Source organism: Phyllostomus hastatus, unplaced genomic scaffold (assembly GCF_019186645.2).
Source record: "Phyllostomus hastatus isolate PE091 unplaced genomic scaffold, TTU_PhHast_1.1 phas_contig_58, whole genome shotgun sequence".
Classification (NCBI taxonomy): domain Eukaryota; kingdom Metazoa; phylum Chordata; class Mammalia; order Chiroptera; family Phyllostomidae; genus Phyllostomus; species Phyllostomus hastatus.
This window is the reverse complement of record NW_025333916.1, coordinates 15771425-15795938: the sequence shown is the minus strand read 5'-3', so window position 1 is coordinate 15795938 and position 24514 is coordinate 15771425. Positions and strand designations below refer to the sequence as shown.

General features: G+C 36.4%; 1 protein-coding gene across 2 annotated transcripts in view; it reads left to right on the top strand.

Moving 5' to 3' along the window:
* The window catches only part of ATG10 (autophagy related 10), a 226428-nt gene that overhangs the window by 149215 nt on the left and 52699 nt on the right, over positions 1-24514 (top strand). For both annotated transcript variants that reach the window (XM_045847995.1, XM_045847996.1), the window contains one exon: positions 5219-5316. In XM_045847995.1, the coding sequence (XP_045703951.1) occupies positions 5219-5316 (98 nt within the window). The remainder of the gene's footprint in view (positions 1-5218; positions 5317-24514) is intronic.

The window sequence follows — 24514 nt, the reverse complement described above, 5'->3', positions numbered from 1 at the left end:
CTCATTATATATCACAATGTAATTTTCTCACTGAAGCAAAAATGAATTTCCCCCTTTGGTGGGAGATCATCTCTGCCTTACTGTGGAGTATGACATAAATTTTTATATCCTTCAAGCTCTCTTGAAGACAATGTATTGAATAATGGCATATTTCATTGTGAAAAATCCACTCTTTCCGTTTTATTTCTAGTGACCACATTGAGAACATTATTCTTAAACTTACTCTAAATAATTTACATTTTCTCTAATCTTCATTTTAGGAGTTATAAAACTTTAGTGAAATCATGTGCAATAAGATAAAGGTGACTTCAGCATGCTTGCACTAGAGTGAGGTAGTGCTAGTGAACTACCTCATGCTGTTATTTGGTTCATGAAAACTAATAGCCTTGAGAAATTTAATTTAGAAAGCTGCACATTTTGAGTAATATATAGGCTACTTGACATGTGGGTTATTATTCAATCGAGAGATTTTATATGAAAATTTTAAATTAAATGCTACTGGCAGTTGCTAAAGATTATATTTTTAATTATTCTATTTTTCACCCAGTGTCTCTCCTTTTGCCATTGACATTTTAGGTTGCTGACAGAATATTCCTTTAGCTCAAATTTATATTACAATTCTAGGTGATACAGACACACAGTAGGCACTCAGTAAAGGCTTGTTGTTAAGTAAATGACCTTCTTTACCATGCTTACTTTGTGGGTTGCTGCTGAGATTATTTTGGCTTCTACTTCACTTTTTCAAGTATACAAGGGGTTTTACTGCACTTCTCAGCCTCAGTGTGATTAATGTGATTTCTAACCATGTTCCAATTGGTGCTATCAAATATCTAGGGTCTGAAACTAGAGTTGTTGATTGAGTATGCTCATGTCCCCTCTGACTGAGGCCAGACAGAAAAAATAGACCCTCTTAACAGGGCTTAAAGTTTCTGATTGAAGATACCTTGTACTGAACATGAAGGCACAGGATGTGTTACATGAGTTTAAGCAAGTACTTGTTTATGCCCACGTTTTAACTTCAGTTAAAGTTTTGTATCGAAATAGAGAGATAGACATAAAATCGTAAAATCCTTCAAGTGTCTGCCATATTTTAAGTTCTCTTTGTAATATGGGCATTTTTTATGAATTTGACTATCTCCGTGCAATGATTTCTTTGGGATTTCTAAAGGCTCAATTTTGTTTTTGGAATAATTAGCCACAATCATATTTGAATTTATTTTAGGAGTCAGTGGTATATGGCACAGATGAAAATGTTGCGGATTAGGTCCAACATTTTGTGTTTTGTGTAAAAGAATGCAAAGCTAACTTTAAAAAAATTACTTATTTTTATTTTTTATGCTATTATATTTCCCACCTTTTCTCCCTTTCCTCATGTTCACCCCTCCCTAAGTTAATCCCCATGTTGTTATCCATGTCCATGGGTTGTGCATAAAGGTTCTTTGGGTAATCCCTTCACAGTCTTTCTCCTTTTCAGCAGCTTTCAGTCTGTTTCACGTATCTAAGCTTCTGTTACTCTTTCATTCATTAGTTTATTGTGTTCATTTGATTGCACATATAAGTGAGATCATGTGGTATTTGTTTTTCACTGACTGGCCTAATTCACTGAGCATAATATTCTCCAGGTCCATCCATGCTGTTGCAAAATGTTAAGAGTTTCTTCTTTTTTTACTGCTGCACAGTATTCCATTGTGTAAATGTACCACAGCTTTTTTATCCACTCATATGATGGGCACTTAGGCTGTTCCCAAATCATGTGCTGTTGTAAATAGCACTATTATAAACATAGGGGTGCATATGCTTTTTTGTATTGGTATGTTGAGATCTTAGAATATATTCCCAGAAGTGGAATTGCTGGATTGAAAGGGAGTTCCATTTTTAATTTTTAAAGGATACTCCATATTTTCCACAATGGCTACACCAATCTGCATTCCCACCAACAGTGCACTAGGGTTCCCTTTTCTCCACATTCTCTCCAACACTTGTTGTTTGTTGATTTATTGATGATAGCCATTCTGCTGGTGTAGGGTGATATCTCATAAAAGTTTTAATTTACATTTCTGTGATCATTATATGTTTTGATCATGAAGGTGTGGACTGTGACTAGGTAAACCAATGATGAAGTCTTAGGAAAAGAATCTACATCGTACTTTATTGAATCATGTTTGTCATATCTCTATGTGAGAGAGAAAGTTATATCCCTCAGATCTTCTATAGTGAAAATGGTCAGCAGAAACTGGAGAGACAGACACATTTATCAAGGTAGTGTGCACAAGCACTCATTTAACTGTCATTAATACATGTGTTTTTAAACAGCTCTGTAAGTGCGATAGAGAATGAAGTCACATCCATTCACTTAAAATATACTGTTCTCTTTATAGCAAGTGGCAGCACTCTTATTAACATGCATACAGGAATGTCATGCATATTTTTATGTTTTGAAATTATTTTTAACTCCTTGTGACTGTCTGTTATTCTAAGTTGATCAGATCATTTTTTTAATTCCTGTATTTAAAGGTGTTAATTTTTTTCTAAATTTTGTGTTGTTTGAGAACTTATGGCAGTTAACCTCAATTCTAGCATCAAATCTGATGAAAATATTCTGTAACATTTGTTGTGGGTCTCTCCAAATTGTTGCCACACTGCTGATTATTGCATTTTGTACACTGTTCCTTGCAGAGTATGCAGGTTTTTGACAGGGGTGTATCCAAACCATTTATTCCACCCTTAGATTGTTGACAGAAGTATTTTCAGTAGTAAAATTAAAATTATTACTAATTACTAGATAGTAAACCAGGATTCTTCTCTAGGTCTCCAAAGCCTTTCCTGTCTTACAGGAAATAAAGTTAGGGAAGGCATTCTTTCATTTATCAGTTATCCAGCGAATATTTATGAGTGTGTGAATGCGGTTGAGGGCCGCACAGCGGTGAAAGGCAGGATGCAGTCTCTGCCGTCGGAGGCAGTGTGGAATAACAGGAAGAGCACGAATTGTGAGTCCTGGCGCTTGAATTCCAGGTCCAGTGCAATCGTGAACTAGCTGCATAATTTTGGTAGATGTATACTTCCCAAGACTCTGGTTCCCTTATTTATAAAATTAGTAATCACACCAGCTCTAGCATTTTATTATCTTGCAACTTGTTTTTTCTGATTTTGACCTCTGAAAATTATTTTAAAAGCATGTAGTCATTTTATAATTTGATTATTTCATTTACTCTTTGACACTGAAGTACTGAAGATCCCATTCTTCTCTTCCAACATCATACACATGTGTGCATGCGCACACATGCACACGTGCCTATTTTGAAGATGTGTAGTGCTTACCTTAAGGGCAAAATTTGGCCCTACTCTGTAAATATGTTCAGAAAACAATATAACACAGATACTGAAGGCAGCTTGTTTTTAACTTGTAGCTAAACATGACATTCAAATGTTAATTGGATGAATAAATCTTGTTCATTTTACAGACGTGGAAATGTCAATGGAATAAAACTATTTATCACAAGATAATGGTTGCCTGCCGCCAGATAAATGCCAAGATGAAGATACTTATTGAAAATGTATCAAAATATTCTATTGCTATTTACTGAAAATAAAGGTTGAGGAAAAGTTCAACTTTTCAGGTCAAACATGAGAAATGCTCTGCCTACGGTATTAGTGTGTTACTATATCAGACTCGATGTGCGTGGTGTAGAAACATGGGGAACTGCTAAGAAATAATGGTCTACAAAGGAACCTTTCAGCTTTGCAGCATGAGCATCACCAGAATAGTGCAGTGGGGGCTGGGGGAGACTCCTAATATTTATTTAGCTCTTATTAGGTATCTGACACAGTCCTAAGTGTGTTCGCTAATATAAGCCTCATGAGAAAGAGATTTGGAAAGAATTACTGCCCTCATTTTACAGGGGCAGTTAAGAGCTAAATAACTTGCACTCACATAGAGAATAAGTGTGAACACTAGGGTGCAAATTCAGCCCGGACTCCCAATCTCCCTCTTACCCACCACATCTCTGGTTATATGCTGTAAGTCTGAATTCAATGCATTTTAGTTTTAAGGGTTTCTGGTAGATTATTACTCCAAGTTTTGTTGCATTTGGTAACCAAATACTTATTTATATGTAATGATTTAATACATCAATGAATTTTCTTTAAACGATATTGTCCCCTTGTCTGAGGAAAACAGCACACCCTCACGCGTGAGTCTTGAGGACCTGATGGCTCTGAAAGGTCAGCACCGAAGGCCAGCAGTTAGACTACTGCACAGGTCCTTCTAGCAGTGTGCAGTGACAAGTCTTTACATGAACTTCCTGCTTTTTTTTCTGAACTTAGACATCCGTTTTTCCATTTTACTTATCATCTGCCATAGTGACCTTCATAAAATACATTTATTTGAGTGGTTAAGAATATAGATGAATAATTGAAGCTGTTTAAACAAAGAAAAGAGGAATTACTGTTCACTACAGTTTCTACTAATCTCTTCACACCTGTCCCTTCTCAGGTCCCTTCACCCCTAACATCACTCTGTCCACCAACACTGCCACCAACACTGGTGCTTATGTCCCCCTCCTCTGGACTGTCAGAGAACTGCAGTTTTCCTCTGGCAGCAACCACTTGCTTTCTACCCACTATTTTAGTTATTGACAGACTATTGATACACTTGCCATAGTTTCCCTAGTAATAAGGCAGGCTTCTTGCTAGGATAAATTGTGTGTTTTTCTTCTCTCTATTGATATGATATAGAGAGAATTATTCCTATGATATCCAACAGAGCAATGAGAACATTATAGATACTCAGCCAGTGAGAGTGAAAGAAGCATGTGCATGGTCTCTAATTTTAAGGACTGAAGGAAGTAGTAAGTCTTTGAGGTATCCATAGTGCACTCTTCTGAATATGGGAGCCTGTTTACCTGGTCCTTTACCTGTGCTTGTAGCTATTAGTTCTCTCTAAAACACGTTTGGATTTTACTGGTTTTGTAAAGTTCATAGAGGCATTGAATGAGCTGATAACTATTAGACAGTTACAAAGGAGAGAGACTTGAATATTTAAATATCCCTCAGGAACAAAATAGTAATTCATGTAGCACTCTTTTGATATGTAGACAGTATGTGGACAAGTAAGGATTTGTTTAAAAGTCATAATACCCTTCTGATATGTTTAGATAGACACGAAGCACCACTGCGTCACAGATTACTAACCGACAGTCTTTACCATGCACTTCCACAGATGGGAGACCTTTATCTCTGAAGGACATATGGGAAGGTGTCGGTGAGTGCTACAAGACACGGCTGCAGCAGGGGCCCTGGGACACTATTACCCAACAGGTTGGACAGTATTTGCATTTTATTATATGTGATCCTTTCCCTCTGCCCATTTTTTTCATCTAGTTCTCTTTTCCCTACTCTTTTTCCTACCTCAGTCTTCTACGTAAATACAAATTTCAATTCAAAGACAATTTCCTTAAAAGAAAAAACACCTTCCCAGATCCAGGCTTGGGTTAGCCTCACTGTTATCAACTCTCATAACAATCTGTAATTTTTTTCATAGTGCTTATCACATTTTAAATTATATATTTAGATATTGAAAAAAATTAATGTGTGTCCTCTACACTGTACTGTGTGCTGTCACGTGGACAGGCCCTGTCTGGTTTCCTTTTCATTGTACACCCAGCACCAGCACAGTTCTTAAAATATAGTAGTTGTTCAATAAAAGTGTATTAAATAAATAAGAATAGAGACTAACTTTGGCATATATGCTAAAAATAGGTGATTTAGCTGGTGTCACCTCTGATGTTTCAAAGTTTTACTTGTAGGAGTATTTGCAAAAAAAAATTAACTTTCGATTAATAAGAGCTTTGCATTAGTGACCTAGAAAAGCAGAGAAAATAGATCTGCAAGAGTAAATATAAAAAGTAGATTTGCAAAAGTAGAGAAAATAGATCTGTCAATCATATATGTCATTATTACTGCCTTGCTAAAATCAGCAGTTAATTATTTTAGAAATTTAAAAATACTCATCACCTTGCAACCAATTATGGTTTCTTTAAATATAATTTTTACTCATATCAAAATCTTATTTTTCCAAAGCTCTGTTAAGCTTAATCAAAGCTTCCTTTAAAAATGACTTTATTAACCATTAGCATTTTTATGCCTCCTATGTGTTTGATCATAATAGTGACAGTTTATCTCCCAATCATCATAAGAATCCTCAGCCTTTTGTAAGTAGTTCTTTGACATTGATTACAAATGACCATTTTCTAGATTTTAATTGAGGACAAAACTAAATTTAAGTGTATGTGCTTTTCACATTGCCCCTCAAATTAATTTTTTCCTTTTCCATCCCTCTTTGACTCTCCTCGATTAAACCATATGGCCTCACCTGAAACAATCAGCCTCCTGTGTCTGGTCCTCTGCTCCTTTCCTCCCTGCCTTTTACCATTAGTCACATCTTTACTATTGCTGCTTTTATCTTACTCATGTGCAGACCTGCATAAGATCTCGAAGGGCCTATGGCATGTGGTCTAAATGCCTGAGCTGGCTTTCAGTGGCTGTCCCTTCCTGGGTGCCAAACATGGCCATTCATTTCCCTGAGCCTATCTTGTGCATTTTGTTTTTGGAGTTTTTTCCAGGTTTAATACCGTCCCTATTGACTTCGTTCTGTCTTTATATTTTCTCCTCTTGTTTTCTGCCATGTTTTTTTTCTCTGAAACCCACTCAGCTCAGAAGAGCGCCCCCACTTTGAAATCCTAATTATGTAGAATAGGCACGGGGTAGTTGCTATGGTAAAGGATAATGAGATATATAAGCAAATCAGGTGTAAAAGATTTTTGGCAAGAGCATTTTATTTTACACAAAATGTTCTAGATTGACCTTTAAGTGTGTCAAGGTGAGTGCTAAGAGTTTCAATTTCCAATGTGTTGTCATCGACCACAAGCCATCCAAAAATGTACACTGCAACATCAGAACCCACAGGACCCAGAAAATGTTTGGTTGTAAGAGTGAAGGAGGATGGCAAAGGATAGAGGGAGACAGCACCTAAAAATACATATTTTTTAACTTTAGTGTCTTTTTTCTCAGCTCCTCCTCAGTTATGTTTGCCATTGTCTGCCTGAGCCTAATTCTTATCCTTTTCCTTGTTTGTCTCTAGCAGATCTATTACTAATCTCCTCACTGCAAGCCTATAGCACAATTGCTGGCAGTCTATGTCATGAGTTTTAGTTCCACACGTCTCTGTTCTGACTCATGTCATATGAACAAGACTTAACTCTCTTTCCTTAGTTTCCTAATATGATGTTATGAGTAGATTTCATTCAATTAGTAGAATTCCTGAGTCACTAAACCAATCAAATGCACCAGGCTGTATCTTACTTGTTATTCATGGAATTGATTAATATATTTCAATTTATAGGTACTTAATTGTCATATTGATAGACTATTAGTATAACATTTTTCCTACCTATTATAGCATAATAATAATAATAACTATCAAATCAGATTACAATAAATATTACTATTCCTAACACCAATTGTGGACCCACTTAATAGGAGAGACATTTGATATAACCAAATTACAACACAAATATAACACTTAGATGTTCTTTTGGGATTTGTCTTACAGGGATTGATTTGTGAACAGCTCTCTTACTTTGGATAACAAACTTTATTTAAGCTTTAGAATTGCTTATCACAGTGTATGTATAGGCACTAAAGACCTAGCAAGAGAAACACATTTGTTCTCATTGTATTACGTGGCATTTGAAAGTCATCATGAATATTTCCTTTGAGGTCTTGGCTTTTAATCCCAGGTTGACTAATGGGTTGGTACTTATGTGCTCTTCTTTGCTTGAGATCTTTGAGAGGATGGGTCTTAATTTTTGTAAGGCTGCATGTGGGGGAAAAACAGTGGGATGAAGTGGGGAGTACGATGCAGCGCAAGGGAGGAATGTGCTGATAGAATACAGGGAGGGGCAAAAGGAGGTTGACAATTGTGAATACACAAAACAGTATATTCTTGTGTTATTATTTATTAACTATTGTATTATTTTTTGTATGAACAACTGTAAACCTACTTTTGCCCTACCCTGTATTGGTGGCACCAAATATTAATAGATAACCATATTGCAGAATTATACTAAAGGACCATTAGCTTTACAGACTGAACATGATAATAATATCCTGTCCTCCAGAGAGGCTTAAAAACAAAAGCAGCCTTTGCATAATATAAAATGCATTTCAGTTCATTTTCAGGCTTGATTGTGCTTTTATAGTTTTTTTGCTCTTCATCTTTAGTAATCACACTTCTGTTCTCTCAGCATTTGTCTTGATGATAAGGACCTGCTCATGTCAGACACGAACCCTCTCCTTTGAAGGCAAGCACTCATGAATCTCATACATTTGATTATGGTGATTACTTATCTGCTTTTGTCCAACATTACAGACTATCTAGTATCTCAACCCTGTAGCCTAATAAAGAACTTCCACAAGAAAGTTAACTGATATCTAGGTGGGATCTGCCTGAATTGGTAGAGTGAATATTTCAATAATGATCAGTGGAAGGTGTGGGCTCTATGGTTGAGGTAAAGAGCTCCTGTGGTCTTGGCACTGTCTATAGTCATTAAACTAAAAACGCATACTTGTAACTTTACTTGAAGATAATTGTGCTTATGTATGTGGGTGTGTAGTGGTCAGATAACTATTTTTTTCTTACTGTTCTCTTTTTATAAACATATACAAAAGTAGAGATGATAGTATAGTATACTTACAAACTCTTGGCTGGTATTATTTATTATTATTATTATTATTGGTGGCAGCAGTAGTAGTAAAAATGTGGAATTTTTTTGGAAGCAAATCCTAGACATCATATTATCTCACCCATAAATATTTAAGGAGAGACCTTTAAGAGGTAAGGGTCTGCACAAATGTTTGTAGTGGCTTTATTCATCATAGCCCATGGAAACAACCCAGACGTCCTTGCAAGGTGGACGGTTAAACTGACTGTCGTAGATCTTTACTATGGAATATTACTCAGCTCTGCAAAGGAACCAACTATGGATACACTCAACAACCTAGATGAATCTCTGGGTTATTGTGCTGAGTGTGAAAGACCAGTTCCAAAAGACTGCGCAGTGTATGGTTCCATTTATTTAACTTTTTTGAAAGGACAACTATAGATTGGAAAACAGATATGTGGTTGCTAGGGGATTAGAGGGGGAGTGACAATGGGAGGGAAATGGGGAAGGGGAAGGGGAATGTGTCTGACTCTAGCACTGTCAGAACCTTGGCTGGAATACTGTACTGTAGATTTGCAAGATCTTACCATTGGGGGAACTGGGTAAAGGGCAGGAGGGATCTCTTTGGATTATTTTTTTACAACTGTATGTGAATCTACTGTTATCTAAACATAAAAAGTTTAATTTTTAAAAAATGTAAGGACTCAAAAGTATAACCACAATTCTATTATCACAACTAAAATTTTAAATTTCTTAATACATTTAAATAGCAATTGATATTTAATTTTTCCCAAGTGTTTCATTTTTTAATACTTTCTTTGATAAGGATCCAAATAATCTTTATACATTAAAATGATTAACATCTCTTAAGACATTTTGAATCTAAGATTCTCATTTCTCTCTCTCCCTCTCTCTCTCTCTCTTTTTTTTTTTTGCATGCAGTTTCTTGTTGAGAAACAAGGTTGTTTGTCCTAAAGTATTTCAGTCTGGATTTTTTTCTAATTATATCTCTGTGGTGTTGTTTAGTGTTTCTCCTGGTATTTTGTATAAACTGTAGTTAGATCTTGAGGCTTGACTAGATTCAGGTTTGGCTTTTAGGCAAGAATCCTCTCTAGGTTCTGGGTACTTCCATCAGGAGGCACATGAAGTCTGGTTATTGCTCCTTTTTTGTGATGTTAGCAGCCATTAATGATTACTACCCAGATTCATTAGTCCATTAGGGGGTGCAGAATGGCAGCTTCCTAGTTTTATCATTCATTATTTATCAGCTGGACTACTTCAATAACGACACATTTTCCCTCACAGCTCAGTTACCTGAGGCATGCTTTACATAGAAAAGGCAGGATAAGTACTTGATTCTTTCTCTTTATAGTTTAGCTTTCAAGACGAGTTGATTTTCAGCATCCTCCAATGGTGACCAAGAACTTTTTTTATGTATCTTTATGAAGTCATGGATATATTGTAAATGTTTTATGCTGTTCAATTCATTGTAGTCATTATCTTCATTGATGCTTGATTTGCCTTATCTTTGGCCAGTGAAAGTCTCTTTAACTTGGCTCCTCAGCTATTTTGATACCCCTCAAGTAGCTTTGATGGCTTCTTGCTTTTTGGTGGGATTGTGTGTTGTACATTCCTGCCAAGACTTGGGTGTCAACCATTTTCCAAAGAGGCTTGCTTCCTGTCAGAGCCTTTGGCTGGGTGTGGGAGCCAGAGAGAGTGGATTAGACTCTGAGACCACTTACTACCTGTATGACCTTGGACAAGTTATGAAAACTCTTATTCTCTCATTAAAGATAATGGTAGAATCTACAGAGACTTGGTGGAAGACTTAGAAAAGGATTTTATATAAAACTCAACCTGCATCATATCTCCTTTCAAATATATTCAAATACCTGAACTGTGCACTTTAAATTTGGAAACCAAGGCTTTTGAGAACACTGTTTTCTCGCTCCACATGCCTAGGGAAGTTTGTCTGAACACAAGTAAATGAATGACACTGGGTGGATAAAAGTGAAAAGGAAGTTGATTATTTTTTCTCATATGACCCTAAGCAAGCACTGTGACAGAACTGGGTTAAATATCTGTAGGGAGTGGAACAGGAGGGGCCTACGCAATACACATTCTGCATATTCCAAATACTACTGATTTCCTTTCGTAGACTTTAGCATGTCTAAAACAGGCAAACTATGATCATTACTTTCAATGAGTCTTCATTATATTTCTGTGATAAATCTCTCAAGGCAAAAAAAATCAAAACAACAAAAAAACAAAACTCTTTAGGTACTGTTTGGTGAGTAGATTGCTTTTGACTCACAGGGATACAGGAAGTCGCTGGTTAAGGATTCTTAAATAATGAAGCTTGATATGTTGCCTGGTGATTTATAATGATGGTTGATAAGCTGATGATTTAATTGAGCTTCCTCTAGTAATAATCTTCAGTGCTCAAGTGAAGTTCCAGTGATTGGCTTTCTTCTGAACTCAATCTCCCTGGAGTCCTTAGGCATCTCTTTTACACAACATCCGATAACTGACTTTTAACTGTTCCTATTTTAAATAACACAAATCAATTAAAACACACAGCTGTTTAACAAAACTTCTTGGTGTTGGTGTAGGTCTCAGTGGGTATTTCCTGATGGCTCATAATGACATCAATTTAGTGCACCTGGTAGGTTCTGTGTGAACTGGAAGTGGCTTAATTCTTAAATGACAGGAAAATTAAGAAGCCTTTATGGATTGCTGCTGCTGCTTCAGAATCACTGCCAGTTCCATTGCTGGTTCTTTCACAGTCGAGTTTTATTTAAATGGGATTGCAGATCTCATGCAATTGTTTTCTCTGTAATTTGCTGCTAATTTGTTGATTCTGAGTTTCTAGGTATTCATTTTGGACATTAATAAATCACTTGGTCAGTTTATAAATGTCAATGTATCTGTGTAGCCTATGTATAAATATATACTGTGTATACACAGTAAATGTGTATCATCTTACAGACTTCTGTAGAAACCTTCCAATGTTTTAAAAATACTCAGGGATTCCACCACACTTTCCGGTCTTGAGAGAGTGAAATATGCTTTCACGGTGGTGTCTCACCTTCTTTGGTATCTTAGGGTAATACTGGCAGTGTTATTTTTCTGTTTTCCTTTGTAGTAATTATTTCTAGATTATCAGTCTGCACATGGTGTGGGTACCTTGCATTATCAAAGTACTTCACTTTCCATATTCATTTTTAAAAAATTGATTTAAAAATGTCTACTTCCAGATGCTCCATTATGCTTTTCTTGTTTGGGGGCAAAAACACATTTTTATAAATTATTTTTGTTCCTCAAACTTTCCTTGCATTAAGAAATATATGGAACTTCTTTTTCATTATCTCTAAGTAATTTTTCTCAAAAGTTTTTGGGCTTTATACCCTGGAGTGTTGTTGGAAAGTCTTAACTTCATACTAAATGTTATTTACAAATTAATATGGTATTACTTTCTTATCCAGCTTTTGCTTTCTAAAGTTTTCTGCCCACTAATCACTAATTAAGTGTTCAGATTAATCTAAATAAAAGAGAGCGTGATTTATTATTTAAGACCTGTGTCCTATTAAATTAATTTCTAAGGTGTTTTGTTTTATTTCATTTTAATGAGAATTCAAGTTATATAGTTAAACAAGAAATTGATACAGAGAGTGTTCTGATGGTTGCCAGAAGGGAAGGGACTGTGCGGGAATGGTTAAAGAGGTGAGGTGATTAAGAGGTACAAACAGGTAGTTACAGAATAGCCATGGGGATGGGAAATGGAGTAGCTGAAGAACTTACATGAGTGACCCAAGGACATGAACAATGGTGGGGGGACTGCCTGAGGAAGTGGGGGATGCTGGGTAGAGGTGGGCACAGAGGGGAAAATCAGAACAACTGTAATAGCAGAATCAATAAAATATAATTAAAAACTAAAAAAAAGTGTTTCTTATAACTAACCAGATTATAGTAACATATTTTGATTTTACTTATTTAAATTTAAGTTTATTTCAGGAGATAATAAAAACAAGAGACTAGTTCTGTTATATGTATATCTGGTTGAGCAGATTATTGCTTTTTCTGATAGCTTTTTACTATCAAAATTATACATGTGCCTCAAATTTATCCGAAGAAGTCTGCCTTTGAAGAATTTCCTGGCATTTTATTGATCCTTGGAGTTTCTATTCCTAAAAAAGGAGCAGCTTATAAATGTGAAAATCAAATACCATTTAAAATATTTAATAATTAATTTCGATATTACTCATCTTAGCACATTTCATTTTGATAATTACCTACCATCAATTTTTAATTTTTAATAAACATCAAGTTTGAAGAATATTTATATTCTCATTTCCAGTTTTTGAGGAAGAGGTTATTGGTGGGCGGTGAAGCAGCAGCAGGTAGAGCAGCCGGGGGGACAGGGAGGAGGCCGTGGGAGAGCGACGTTCAGGTTCACTGACCCACATGGGATTTGAGTCCCTTGTACGGGGAAAAGCTTCTGAAGAAAGATGCCATTTTTTAATCCTATTTTGGCACAGTAGTTGCTGCGCATACATATTCTATAGTGCACTTACTGCATCATGTTTTCATTGCACTTCTTTTTCCCTTCTGCTTCTCGTTCACCTATTGTTCTCCTAATTCATTTCCATGTGAGCTGCTACATGCCCCACATTGCATTTGCAGTCTGTATTTTATTGTTTAAAATTTAGCCAGTAGAGATAATACCAAAGTACACAAAGTATTTGTGCAAGTAATTACAATTATTTTATTGCATGCTAATATTACTTTTGAGTATATTAATTTATTTCTATTTCCCTCTGTCCAATCTGAATTTCAAAAATATTTCAAGCAGTATATCTACATACACTATAACATAATACATACACTGTAACCACCAAAGCAAGTGAAAAAGAACTGAATGATGGAAGGAAAAGACAGTTGTAACAGGAAACCTGGGCTAAGAAAGTTCCTGAGCTTTCTCGAACAAATAAGAGAAAGGGAAAGCTAATTAAATTCATTACTTTCATTCTGTTGTGGAGGGAGGCAAACAAGTTTACCAGGAGAGACCAACTTTTTTCTTATATTTTAGAAAGATAATTTTACAAATATGAAAAAATTATCTTTTTTTTAGACACCATTTAACTTTAGGAGGTGGTGAGGGAAAGATGTTCAGTTGTCCTTGTGTTGAGAGAGTTATAGTAATGTACTGTTTGTGTAGGTTTATACCAAAAAAGGCCTAACTCGCAAATTAATGCTCAAACTGAGCCTGCAGATATAATTTGAGTGCTTGGAAATTTTTCTGAATTTGAATGCTGTTAGACTGGGATGTGCTCTGTAGTTCATCATGGTCACCTCCCCTCCCTATTGCCTCATACTCTTTCTATTTCAGTTATTCATTTTGCCTGCCTGTCTTCTAAAGGCACTGGAGTTTGCCTCTTCCTGTATTGATACAACATAGAAAGAAAGCGCTTAGAGATTCTGTGTGATTCTGAATGTGTGAATCTCAGTATGTATCTTGGACTATTCTCAAATAAAAGTGTTACCAGAGCTTAATTTTTTTTCAAAGATTTTATTTATTTATTTATAGAGAGGAGAGAAGGGAAGGCAAGCAGGAGGGAGATTCCGAGGGAGATTCAGAGGGAGAGAACCATCAATGTGTGGTTGCCTCTTGCATACCTCTTACTGGGGGCCTGGCCCACACTCCAGGCGTGTGCCCTGACTGGGAATGGAACCAGTGACCCTTTGGTTCGCAGGCCAGCACTCATCCACTGAGCCACATCAGCCAGGGCTAATTTTTAATAACTTATTTTTTCTGATTAAAAAAGTAATACATAATGATATTTTTAAATAAGATACAGAATGGCATAAATTAAAAAGCTACTCAAACATTAAAATTTATCACTGTTAACATTTCAGTGCATAGCTATCTATAATTATTAAAAATTCATATAACTATATATATATGCAATACATATATTCACATATATGTATATGTTATATATCAATATACACAAACACAAATGAGATTATACTGTGAACCTAGTTTTAAAAAGTTACATCTTAGACAACTTTTTGTACCAGTACTTAAATACATCTAAATTTTCCTTTTGATGACTGCATACAATTCTATTCTAAGGCCATGCCATAACTGTTTTAACCAATTTTATGTTGTGAACATTGAGTTCTTTTCCAACTGTTTGTGTTTTAAACAGTTCCTAAATGAACATTTTTTTTTAAAGATTTTATTTATATACTTTTAGAGAGAGGGAAATGGAGGGAGAGAGAGAGGGAAAGAAACATCACTGTGTGGTTGCCTCTCATGTACCCCCTGAAACCCGGGCATGTGCCCTGAGTGGGAATCGAACTGGTGACCCTTTGCTTTGCAGTTCGGCACTCAATCCACTGAGCTGCACCAGCCAGGGCTTAAATGAACATTCTTATACACATAATTTATGCAGTTGTCAGACTAGTCCTTTGGAATAAATTCTTAGAAGTGGAATTGGTGAGTTAATGAATATTCACTTTCTTTTTAAAACTTTTTTTTATTGTTTATGCTATTACGGCTATCCCAAATTTATGCCTTTTTACCACCTTCCCCAGTCTCCCCATTCCACAGTTAATCTCCACACCTTTGTTCATGTGATGCATAATCATGGATGTGTCTAATCCCTTCACCTTCTTTCAACCACTCCCAACCTCTCCCTGCCCCTCTTACAGCTATCAGTTTCTTCCTTGTTTCTATGCCTCTGATTCTATTTTGCTTGTTAGTTTATTTGTTCCTTCGATTCCAATTATAAGTGTGGTCATATGGTATTTGTCTTTCACCAAGTAGCTTATTTCACTTAGCATAATAGTCTCTAGTTCTATCCATGCTGTTGCAAAAGGGAAGAATTCCTTCTTTTTTTTACCACTGTGTGGTATTCCATTGTGTAAGTGTACCACAGCTTATTTATCTACTCATTTACTGATGGGCACTTAGGCTGTTTTTAAATCTCGGCTATTGTAAATAACGCTGCAATGAACATGGGGTGCTTAGAGTCTTTTGAATTGGTGTTTTGGGATTCTTTGGATATATTCCCAGAAGTGGGATCACAGGGTCAAAAAGGCAGATTCATTTTTAATTTTGTGATGAAAGTCCATACTGCTTTCCCGAGTGGTTATACTAGTCTGCATTCCCACCAACAGGGCACTAGGGTTCCCTATTCTCCATGTCCTCACTGGCATTAATTATTTGTTGATTTATTAATGACAGCCATTTTGGCAGGTGTGAGGTGGTATCTCATTGTGGTTTTAATTTGAATTTCTCTGATTGCTAGTGATGTTGAGCATTTTTCATATGTCTATGGGCTATCTGTATATCTTCCTTGGAGAAATGTCTATTCGGGTCTTTTGCCTATTTTTTTAATTGGGTTGTTTATCTTGCTGGTGTTGAGTCATATGAGTTCTTTATATATTTTGGAGATCAAGCCCTTGTCCAGTATATCATTGACAAATATGTTCTCCCATATGACTGGTTCCCTTTTATTATGGTGATGGTTTTAGCTTTGTAGGAGCTTTTTAATTTGATGTAGTTCAGTTTGTTCAATTTCTCCTTTGTTTTTCTTGCTCTAGGAGACATATCAGCAAAATTACTTCTACTAAAGATATCTGAAATTTTACTGCCTACATTTTCCTCTAATTTTTATGACATAGCAACTTACACTTAAATCTTTTCTCCATTTTGAGTTTATTCTAGTGTATGGTGTAAATTGGTGGTCTGGTTTCATTTTTGCAAGTATTAGTCTAGTTCTCACAACACCATTTATTGAAGAGACTGTGTTTTATTTTTAAAGATTTCATTTATTTATTTAGAGAAAGAAGAAGGGAGATCGAAGGAGAGGATGAGAAGCATTGGTGTCTGAGAGAAACAAGAGAAACATTAATCGGCTGCCTCTGCCATGCCCCCAACCGGGTACCTGGCCTGCAACCTAGTATGTGCCCTGACTGGAAATAGAAGTGGTGACCTTTTGGTTCACAGGCCAACACTTAACCCACTGAATCATATGAACCAGGGCTGAAGAGACTGTCTTTACTCCTTTGTATGTTCTTGTCTCCTTTGTCAAATATTAATTGACCATAAGGTATGGGTTTATTTCCAGGCTCTCTATTCTGTTCCATTGATCTATGTCTGTTCTTAAATCAGTACCAGACTGTTTTGATGACAGTGGCCATATAGTATAATTTTATATCAGGTATTGTGAACCCTCCAACTTTGCTCTTCCTTCTTAAGATTGCTGAAGCTATTTGGGGTTTTTTGTTGGTTTCATATAAATTTTTGGAATATTTGTTCCAGATCTGTGAAATATGGTGTTGATATTTTAATGGGAATTGCATTGAATCTGTAGATTGCTTTGGGTAGTATGGACATTTTATTATGTTAATTCTTCTAATTCATAAACATGGTATATTTCTCTACTCATTTGTATCTTCTTCAATTTCTTTCTTCAGTATACTGTAATTTTCCAAATGCAGGTTTTTTATTTCCTTGGTTAAATTTATTCTAGGTACCTCATCTTCTTGCAATAGTACAGTAAATGGGATTGTTTTCTTATTTGTCCTTTCTGATAGTTCATTATTGGTGTATAGAAATGCCATTGAGTATTGATTTTGTATCCTGCTGCTTTTCCAAATTCATTTATTAGGCCGAGTAATTTTTTGGTGGAGACTAAAGGGTTTTCTGTTACAATATCATGTCATCTGCAAATGATGACAACTTCCTCCTTTCCAATCTGGATGCCTTTTATTTCTTTTTCTTGTTTGATCACATAGTACCTCCTGGTACTATGTTGAATAAGGGTGGTGAAAGTGAACATGCCTGTGTTGTTCCTGATTTAAAGGAAACAATTTTAGGTTTTGCCCATTGAGTATGATGTCTGTAGGTTTTTTGCACATGGCCATTATTATGTTGAGGTATGATCTCTCTATTCCCACTTTGCTGAGTGTTTTTTTATTATAAATTGGTGCTGGATTTTATCAAATGCTTTTTCAGTATCTATTGATATGATCGTGTGATTTTTACCTTTCATTTTGTTTATGTGATGTGTCACATTTATTGATTTGCAAATATTGTACCAGCCTTGCTGCCCAGGGATAAATCCCACTTGATCATGGTATATGATCTTTTTAATGTATTGCTAGATCTGGTATGTTAGTATTTTGTTGATTTTAGCATCAATGTTCATCAGTGATATTGGCCTATAGTTTTCATTCTGTACTGTGTTTATCTGATTTTGAAATTAGGGTAACACTGGCCTCATAAAAATAGCTTGGAAGTTCTTTAAATGATTGGTAAAATTTGCCTGTCAAGCCATCTGGTCCAGGACTTTTGTTTGCTGGGAGCTTTTTGATTACTGCTTTGATTTCATTAGTTGTTATTGGTCTATTCAGGTGTTCTGCTTTTTCCTGATTTCGTCTTGGGAAATTGTATGATTCTAGAAATTTCTCCATTTCACCTAGGTTGTCCAAATTCTTGGCATATGGTTGTTTATAGTATTTTCTTACAATCCTTTGTATTTCTCTGGTTACCTGTATTATTTCTCCTCTTTTATTTCTGATTTTATTAATTTGGATCCTCTCTCTTTTTTTCATGATGAATCTGGTTAAAGGTTCATCAATTTTATTTATCTTTTCAAAGAACCACTTCTTGCATCCACTGGTATTTTGAATATTTTTTGTTTCTATGTCATTTATTTCTGCTCTGATCTTGATTATTTCCTTCCTTGTAGTCCCTCTGGGCTTTGTTTATTGTTGTCTTTATTGTTCTTTTAAGTGTGGGGTTAGATTGTTTAAGATCTTTCTATCTTCTTGAGGTATGCCTATAATGCTATAAACTTCCATCTTAGGAATATTTTCACTGTGTCTCATAGGTTTTGGGTTGTTGAGTGTTCATTTTTATTTGTTTCTGGGTACTTTTTGATTTCTTCCTTGATCTTCTTGGTGACCTATTTATTATTTAATAACATACTCTTTCGTCTCCATGTATGTGTATGATTTTGAGTTTGTTACTGAAGTTAATTTCTAGTTTCACCTGAGAAAATGCTTAATATGATTTGAATTTTCTTGAATTTGTTAAGACTTTATTTGTGTCCTACTATGTGGTCTGTCTTTGACAATGATCCATGGGCTAGTGAGAAGAATGTGTATTCTGATACTTTGGGATAGTTCTGTAAATATCAATTAAATCCTTTTTATCTAGTGTGTTGTTTAAGTTTGCTGTATCCTTGTTGATTTTTTTTTTTTTTTGGTCTGGAAAATCTATCTGATGGTGACAGTGAGGTGTTAAAATCCCCTATAATGAGTATATTGTTGTCAATCTCTTCCTTAAAGTCCACCAAGGTTTTTAAAATATATTTAGGTGCTCCTATATTGGGCACAAATATATTTATAAAAGTTATATCCATTTGTTGGATTGACCCCTTTAGTATTATGTAGTGACCTTGTTTGTCTTTTTTTATGGCCTTTGTTCTGAAGTCCATTTTGTCAGATATAAGTATTGCTACTCCAACTATTTTTTTGTCTCCATTTGCATGTATTTTTTTTCCCATCCCTTCATTTTCAGCCTGTGTAAATCTTTTGTTCTTCACTGCGTCTTTTGTTGACAGTGTATATATGGGTCATCTTTTCTTATTCATTTAGTTACTCTATGTCTTTTGAGTCATGCATTTAATACATGATCATTTAGGGTTATTATTGGTAGGTACTTGTTCATTGCTACTTTATTCCTTTACACCTATGTGCCTCTCTCTCTCTATTCTTCTTCTTAAAGCAATCTTTTTAATATCTTTTGCAGTGCTGGTTTGGTGTTAATGAACTCCTTTAGCCATTTTTTTTTTTTGCCTGGGAAGCCCTTTATTTCACCTTCATATTTAAATGATAGTCTTGCTGGATAGAGTAGTCTTGGTTGCAGATCCTAGATTTTCATTACTTTGATACTTCATGCCAATCCGTTTTGGTCTGAAGTGTTACTTTTGAGAAATCAGCTGACAGTCTTATTGGAGCTCCCTCATAGGTGACTATATGTTTCTCTCTTGCTGCCTTTAAAGATTCTCTCTTTGTTTTTAATCATTGCCAATTTAATTATGGTGTGGGTTTCCTTGGGTTCCTCTTGATTGGGACACTCTGTGCTTCTTGAACTCATGTGACTTTTTCCTTCACCAGGCTAGGAAAATTTTCTGTCATTATTTCTTCAATCATTTCTTCTGTCATTATTTCTATCCCTTGCTTATGTTCTACTCCTTCTGATATCTCTATGATATGAATATTGTTATGTTTCATGTTGTCCCTAAGTTTCCTTAAACCATTCTTTTTAAGGTTTGTTTTTTTTTTGCTTTAATGGGGTGTTTTTTCTACCTTTTCTTCCAAATTGCTGATTTGATCTTCTGTTTCATCTAGCCTGCTTTTATTTCCTTGTAGTGTACTCTTCATTTCAGATATTGCATTCTTTATTTTTACCTGGTTATTACTCAAGGTTCTAAGTCCTTTTTCATGCTGCTGTAGGTCCCACTAAGCTCCTTATAATTCTCACTAAGTTCCTTGAGCATCCTTCTAACAGTTACTTTGAACTGTATGTTCGATCATTTGCTTGCCTCAACTTCAATTAGCTCTTTTTGGGGGGATTCCTCCTTTTCTTTGTTTTATGGTTGTTTCTTTGTCTCCCCACTTTAGCTGACTTTTTTTGTTTGTGTCTATATATATTAGATAGATCTAGTTTGACTCCCTGTCTTGATGGGGTGGCCTTATGTGGTAGGGACTCAGTGGTGCAGCCTTCTTAATTTCCTGAGCTGGATGCTCTAGGAATGCCCCTTGTGCAGTTTATATGGGCTCCCCTCTTGCATTTGGGCCTTGATTATTGTTGGCATGTTCATTGGTATGTTCTCCCTCTGACTGGCTGACTGAGAGGCTCAACCCCCACCACATCTTATACACTGCTGTACCAGTGCTGACAGAACAAAGCAAAACAACACAGAAAACAAAACCTACATAAGCCCCCCCCCCAAAAAAGCAAAATCAGTGATAAAAGAGAAAAGAATAATAAAAATGGAAAGAGAAATAGTTGTTTATTTTGTGTGGATGTTTCCTTCTTTATTTTCAGCTTGGTTTTTGGAAGCAGTGTGAAGTAAATTCTCCTGCCACTGTCTCTGAGTATTCACTTTCAAAGACTTTGGCAGATATACTCATGCCAATCTCAGGAAAAGTATACTCCTACCAGTGGTATATTAGAGAATACATTTGAATCCTAAGTGCTGGCTGACACTGGTCATAATTGTTCTTTTTAATGTGTTACAATATGATGTCAACCAGACTTCTAATTAGAGCCATGTATGAAACAATTTAACATGGAAGTTACTAACAAATAGCTGAAATGTAGGTTTTCCTTGCTGTTGATTGGCACATACATTTTAGACACCAGGGAGCTGTTGTATGACTAGCATTAAAGGGTCTGATTTCCATTCTTGCCAAGACTGAGCATCATTTCTGCTGTCCAAAGGAGCTGCTGGAGTACCTGCCATAGGGCCACGGCTTTTCTTTTAAGCTTCATTACATTTGTGCAAGTGATTGAACAGAATCCATGGAAGCTCTTAAGTCTTGCTCCTTCAAGCATGGAAGGTAAGATCTTGGTTTGCAATAGTTTTGTGAGCTGGAGGTATCCATCGTCTACCTACCCCAGATAACAAGAGTTGTGTGGAATGTTTGGTTGAGTGAAATTGGATCGGAGTGGGCCTGCCAGAATGAGGTAACTATAAATACACTCCCCTCCAAATAGTTAAAGAGTTGGCATCTTGAATACCTTCGAAATATTATCCATTTCAGCCCTCAATATCTTTAGAACTGACAAATTTGGTTAGGGCACAGTTGTGCTGGAGCTGTTCCTCCTGGCAGTAATTGGCTGCTGGATTAATGTATCCTTTAAGTAGAACCAGGTCATCACCATAAAGAGGAGGGCTTGTCTTTCTGTTTGCTGTCACAGGAAATCAAGTTCTTACTTCTAAAAGCTCTGTGAAATTGGAAATACATTTAAAAGTGTGGGGCTTGACTGCAACTCTATTATATAACCTTTTAAGATTAGAACTTATCTTCTCTAAAGATTATCCCAGTAACAGTATTTTGGCAGCATTTCCCAAGTACCAGGCATTCTTCTAGGTACTTTACACATATTATTTCACTTAATCTTCTACATACCTTTATTGGGTTGATACTACTTTCCACTTTTCAAAGAAGGGGACACTGAAGAACAAAGAAGTTAGGTAACACGCTAAGGGTCAAACACCTACTAAGTTACAGAAGCAGGATTGCAATTTAGATAGCTGTACTTGAAAGCGCACATCCTTAAGCACTGTTTTAGCTTCTCCCATAATGTTAATCTTATTTTCAAGATGGTGTCATATGAATGATATTATATTAAATTCAGTCTGATGAAAACTTTGGAAACACAAACTTTTGCAGCCCTAATCAGGAGACCACTCCATAGGACATCCAAATCTTTGGAGCTTATAGTTGCTATAGTGGATTAGAACTCAACATCCAGTTCACCCTCCTTATCTTCTGCCCCTCCTGCAATGCAGATGCTGGAAAGCCAAAACACAATTCCCTCTTTCCCTCATGGAGAGGGGTCTGAACTTGAGTTAGGTTCATCATATCAGGTGCATTTGTGCAGCATTTGGAAAGCAAAAATGTGTGGAGATTGCACTTGGTGGAAGCACTGTGAGTCATGGAGGTTGTCTGTGTGGCTCCAATGTCCATCACTAGCTTTGAGGGGGTCATGTGACTGACAATGGGGCAATCATTTTGCTGGTGTGAATTGCAGCAGATGTGGCATGGTCTTGGAGGTGGCTGCAGCACAGACCGTCTTCTGGTCATGGGAGTGGGGGTGTAATTCTAGAATGGCAGATTACTGAACTGAGAAGACTCAATAGGTCCTGTAGTGTTCAGTTCTCCAGTGTGACTTTGGGAGTTATCCCTGGGAAGTCATCTAGAATGTGTTTGTCAGAGCGGATTCTGGTTTTTCTTTTCTTTTCTTTTTTTTTTTTTTTGCAACTGAATCTCGACTGGCATAGTAATATATAGCTGCATCCAAGGACAGTTTTTTTAACAGGCTGGTTGTTTAGGGATGAAGTCAGAAACACTCAGGTTCTTACTCCAGTTGTTTCCCTTATTAGCAGTGTGCCCAAAGACAAGTTATTTGACCTTTCACCTTCCTCATTTGCAAAATGGGAAATTATTTCTGTGTGGGGACTATGTTAAAGACTACCTCATTGTGTCATTGAGAGAATTATGGTTAATGTATGTGATGTGTTTAGCGTAATGCCTGGCACATAGACATAGTCGATGGTAAGAATGTGTGCTATTATTATCATTTATCCATAAATACTATGAAAAGGAGAAGCATAAGATGTAATTTTTTTCTGTATAAAATATACCACTGCAGTGGTCAATAAAAGAATGGTTGAACTTCAAGTTTCCTAGAGCAGTATATTCACAGACCAAGACTGCTAGTTCCTGTAGAAGGGAGCTGGTGTTGAGTACATAGCCAATATAGAGTACTGTAGCTTCCCCACATACTCTGTATTTGTACTTAGTTAACTAGATAAGAGTTTTTGTAGTTCTCATTCAAAAGAAGATTCAAAAAGTTCTGGTAGCAATTACCTTCCTCAGGAGAGATATTCCACTTTAAATGACTGTTTGGATGTGCTGCTTTTTTGTGGGATGTGGTTTGTAAATCCTGGGAGAAATGTCCCAAGAATGCACTTGGGCCTCAGTGAGACTCCAGCTCCACGTGCTTCTCCCTAAGCCATGCCACGAAGAGTTGGTTGCATTCTACAATCCATAGTTGTTGCTGGGCCTGCGGCTGAACTTATAGCCCCTCATGGAGGTATAGATACGTCCTAATATACCCTACAGTACACCTAAAATTGAATACTATAGATATGATAGTCAGTTTTTCAAACCACTTGTTCGAAAGGAGTTAAGTTGAATACATGTCTAAGTAGCTTCCTCTAATCAGTATGCTCCTTTCTGCCAGATTTTCTTCCCACTCACACCTGATCAATAGTCACGTAGTCTTTAGTAACCAAGAATGCAGTGGCCTGTCCCTTTACCCTCACCGCACTCCAGGCAGGTTTTTTGAACTCAGACTCGTTAACACACAGCCAGCAGGGAACCCGCACGAGAGGACAGCCAGGGCAGTCCATGCCTCAGACCTCAGCCGATTCTTCCATAACCCATTTAAAGCTGTCCTCTCCCACCTTGACTTGCAGGTCGCCACACAATCAAATTAATTGCAAACAGTTGTTAAATGAGACTATACAGTTAAGAATCCTGTAAAACGATAATTTTTGATCCTCCAAAGTCCATCTCATAGGTAGAAATAATCAGCAAAATGCAATTATTTTTCACATTTTATTTAAATTCTTCACAGGCACATTTGACATCTGGGCCTTTATCAGCACCTGGAAAGGCTAAATGATCAGTAGAACTAGTCTCTTGAATATGTGAATGATGTTTCCTCTTGGACTTGGATTTAGGAGAATTAAGTTATAACTTTAAACAAGTATGGCCATTGTTTCCCCATCATCAAAATGGCTATTCCTAGAGGTGTGGACTACAGGAAGACAATCTTCTGAGAGAACAGGTCTTTCTTCTACTGATGATGCTTTAATCAAATCATTATCATTCCATGCATTCTCGTCTCCTGAAACTACTCTGCCAGCTAATTTGGGTTCACCCTGGGTTCAGAAAAGCCCCGTGGTTGAGTGGGG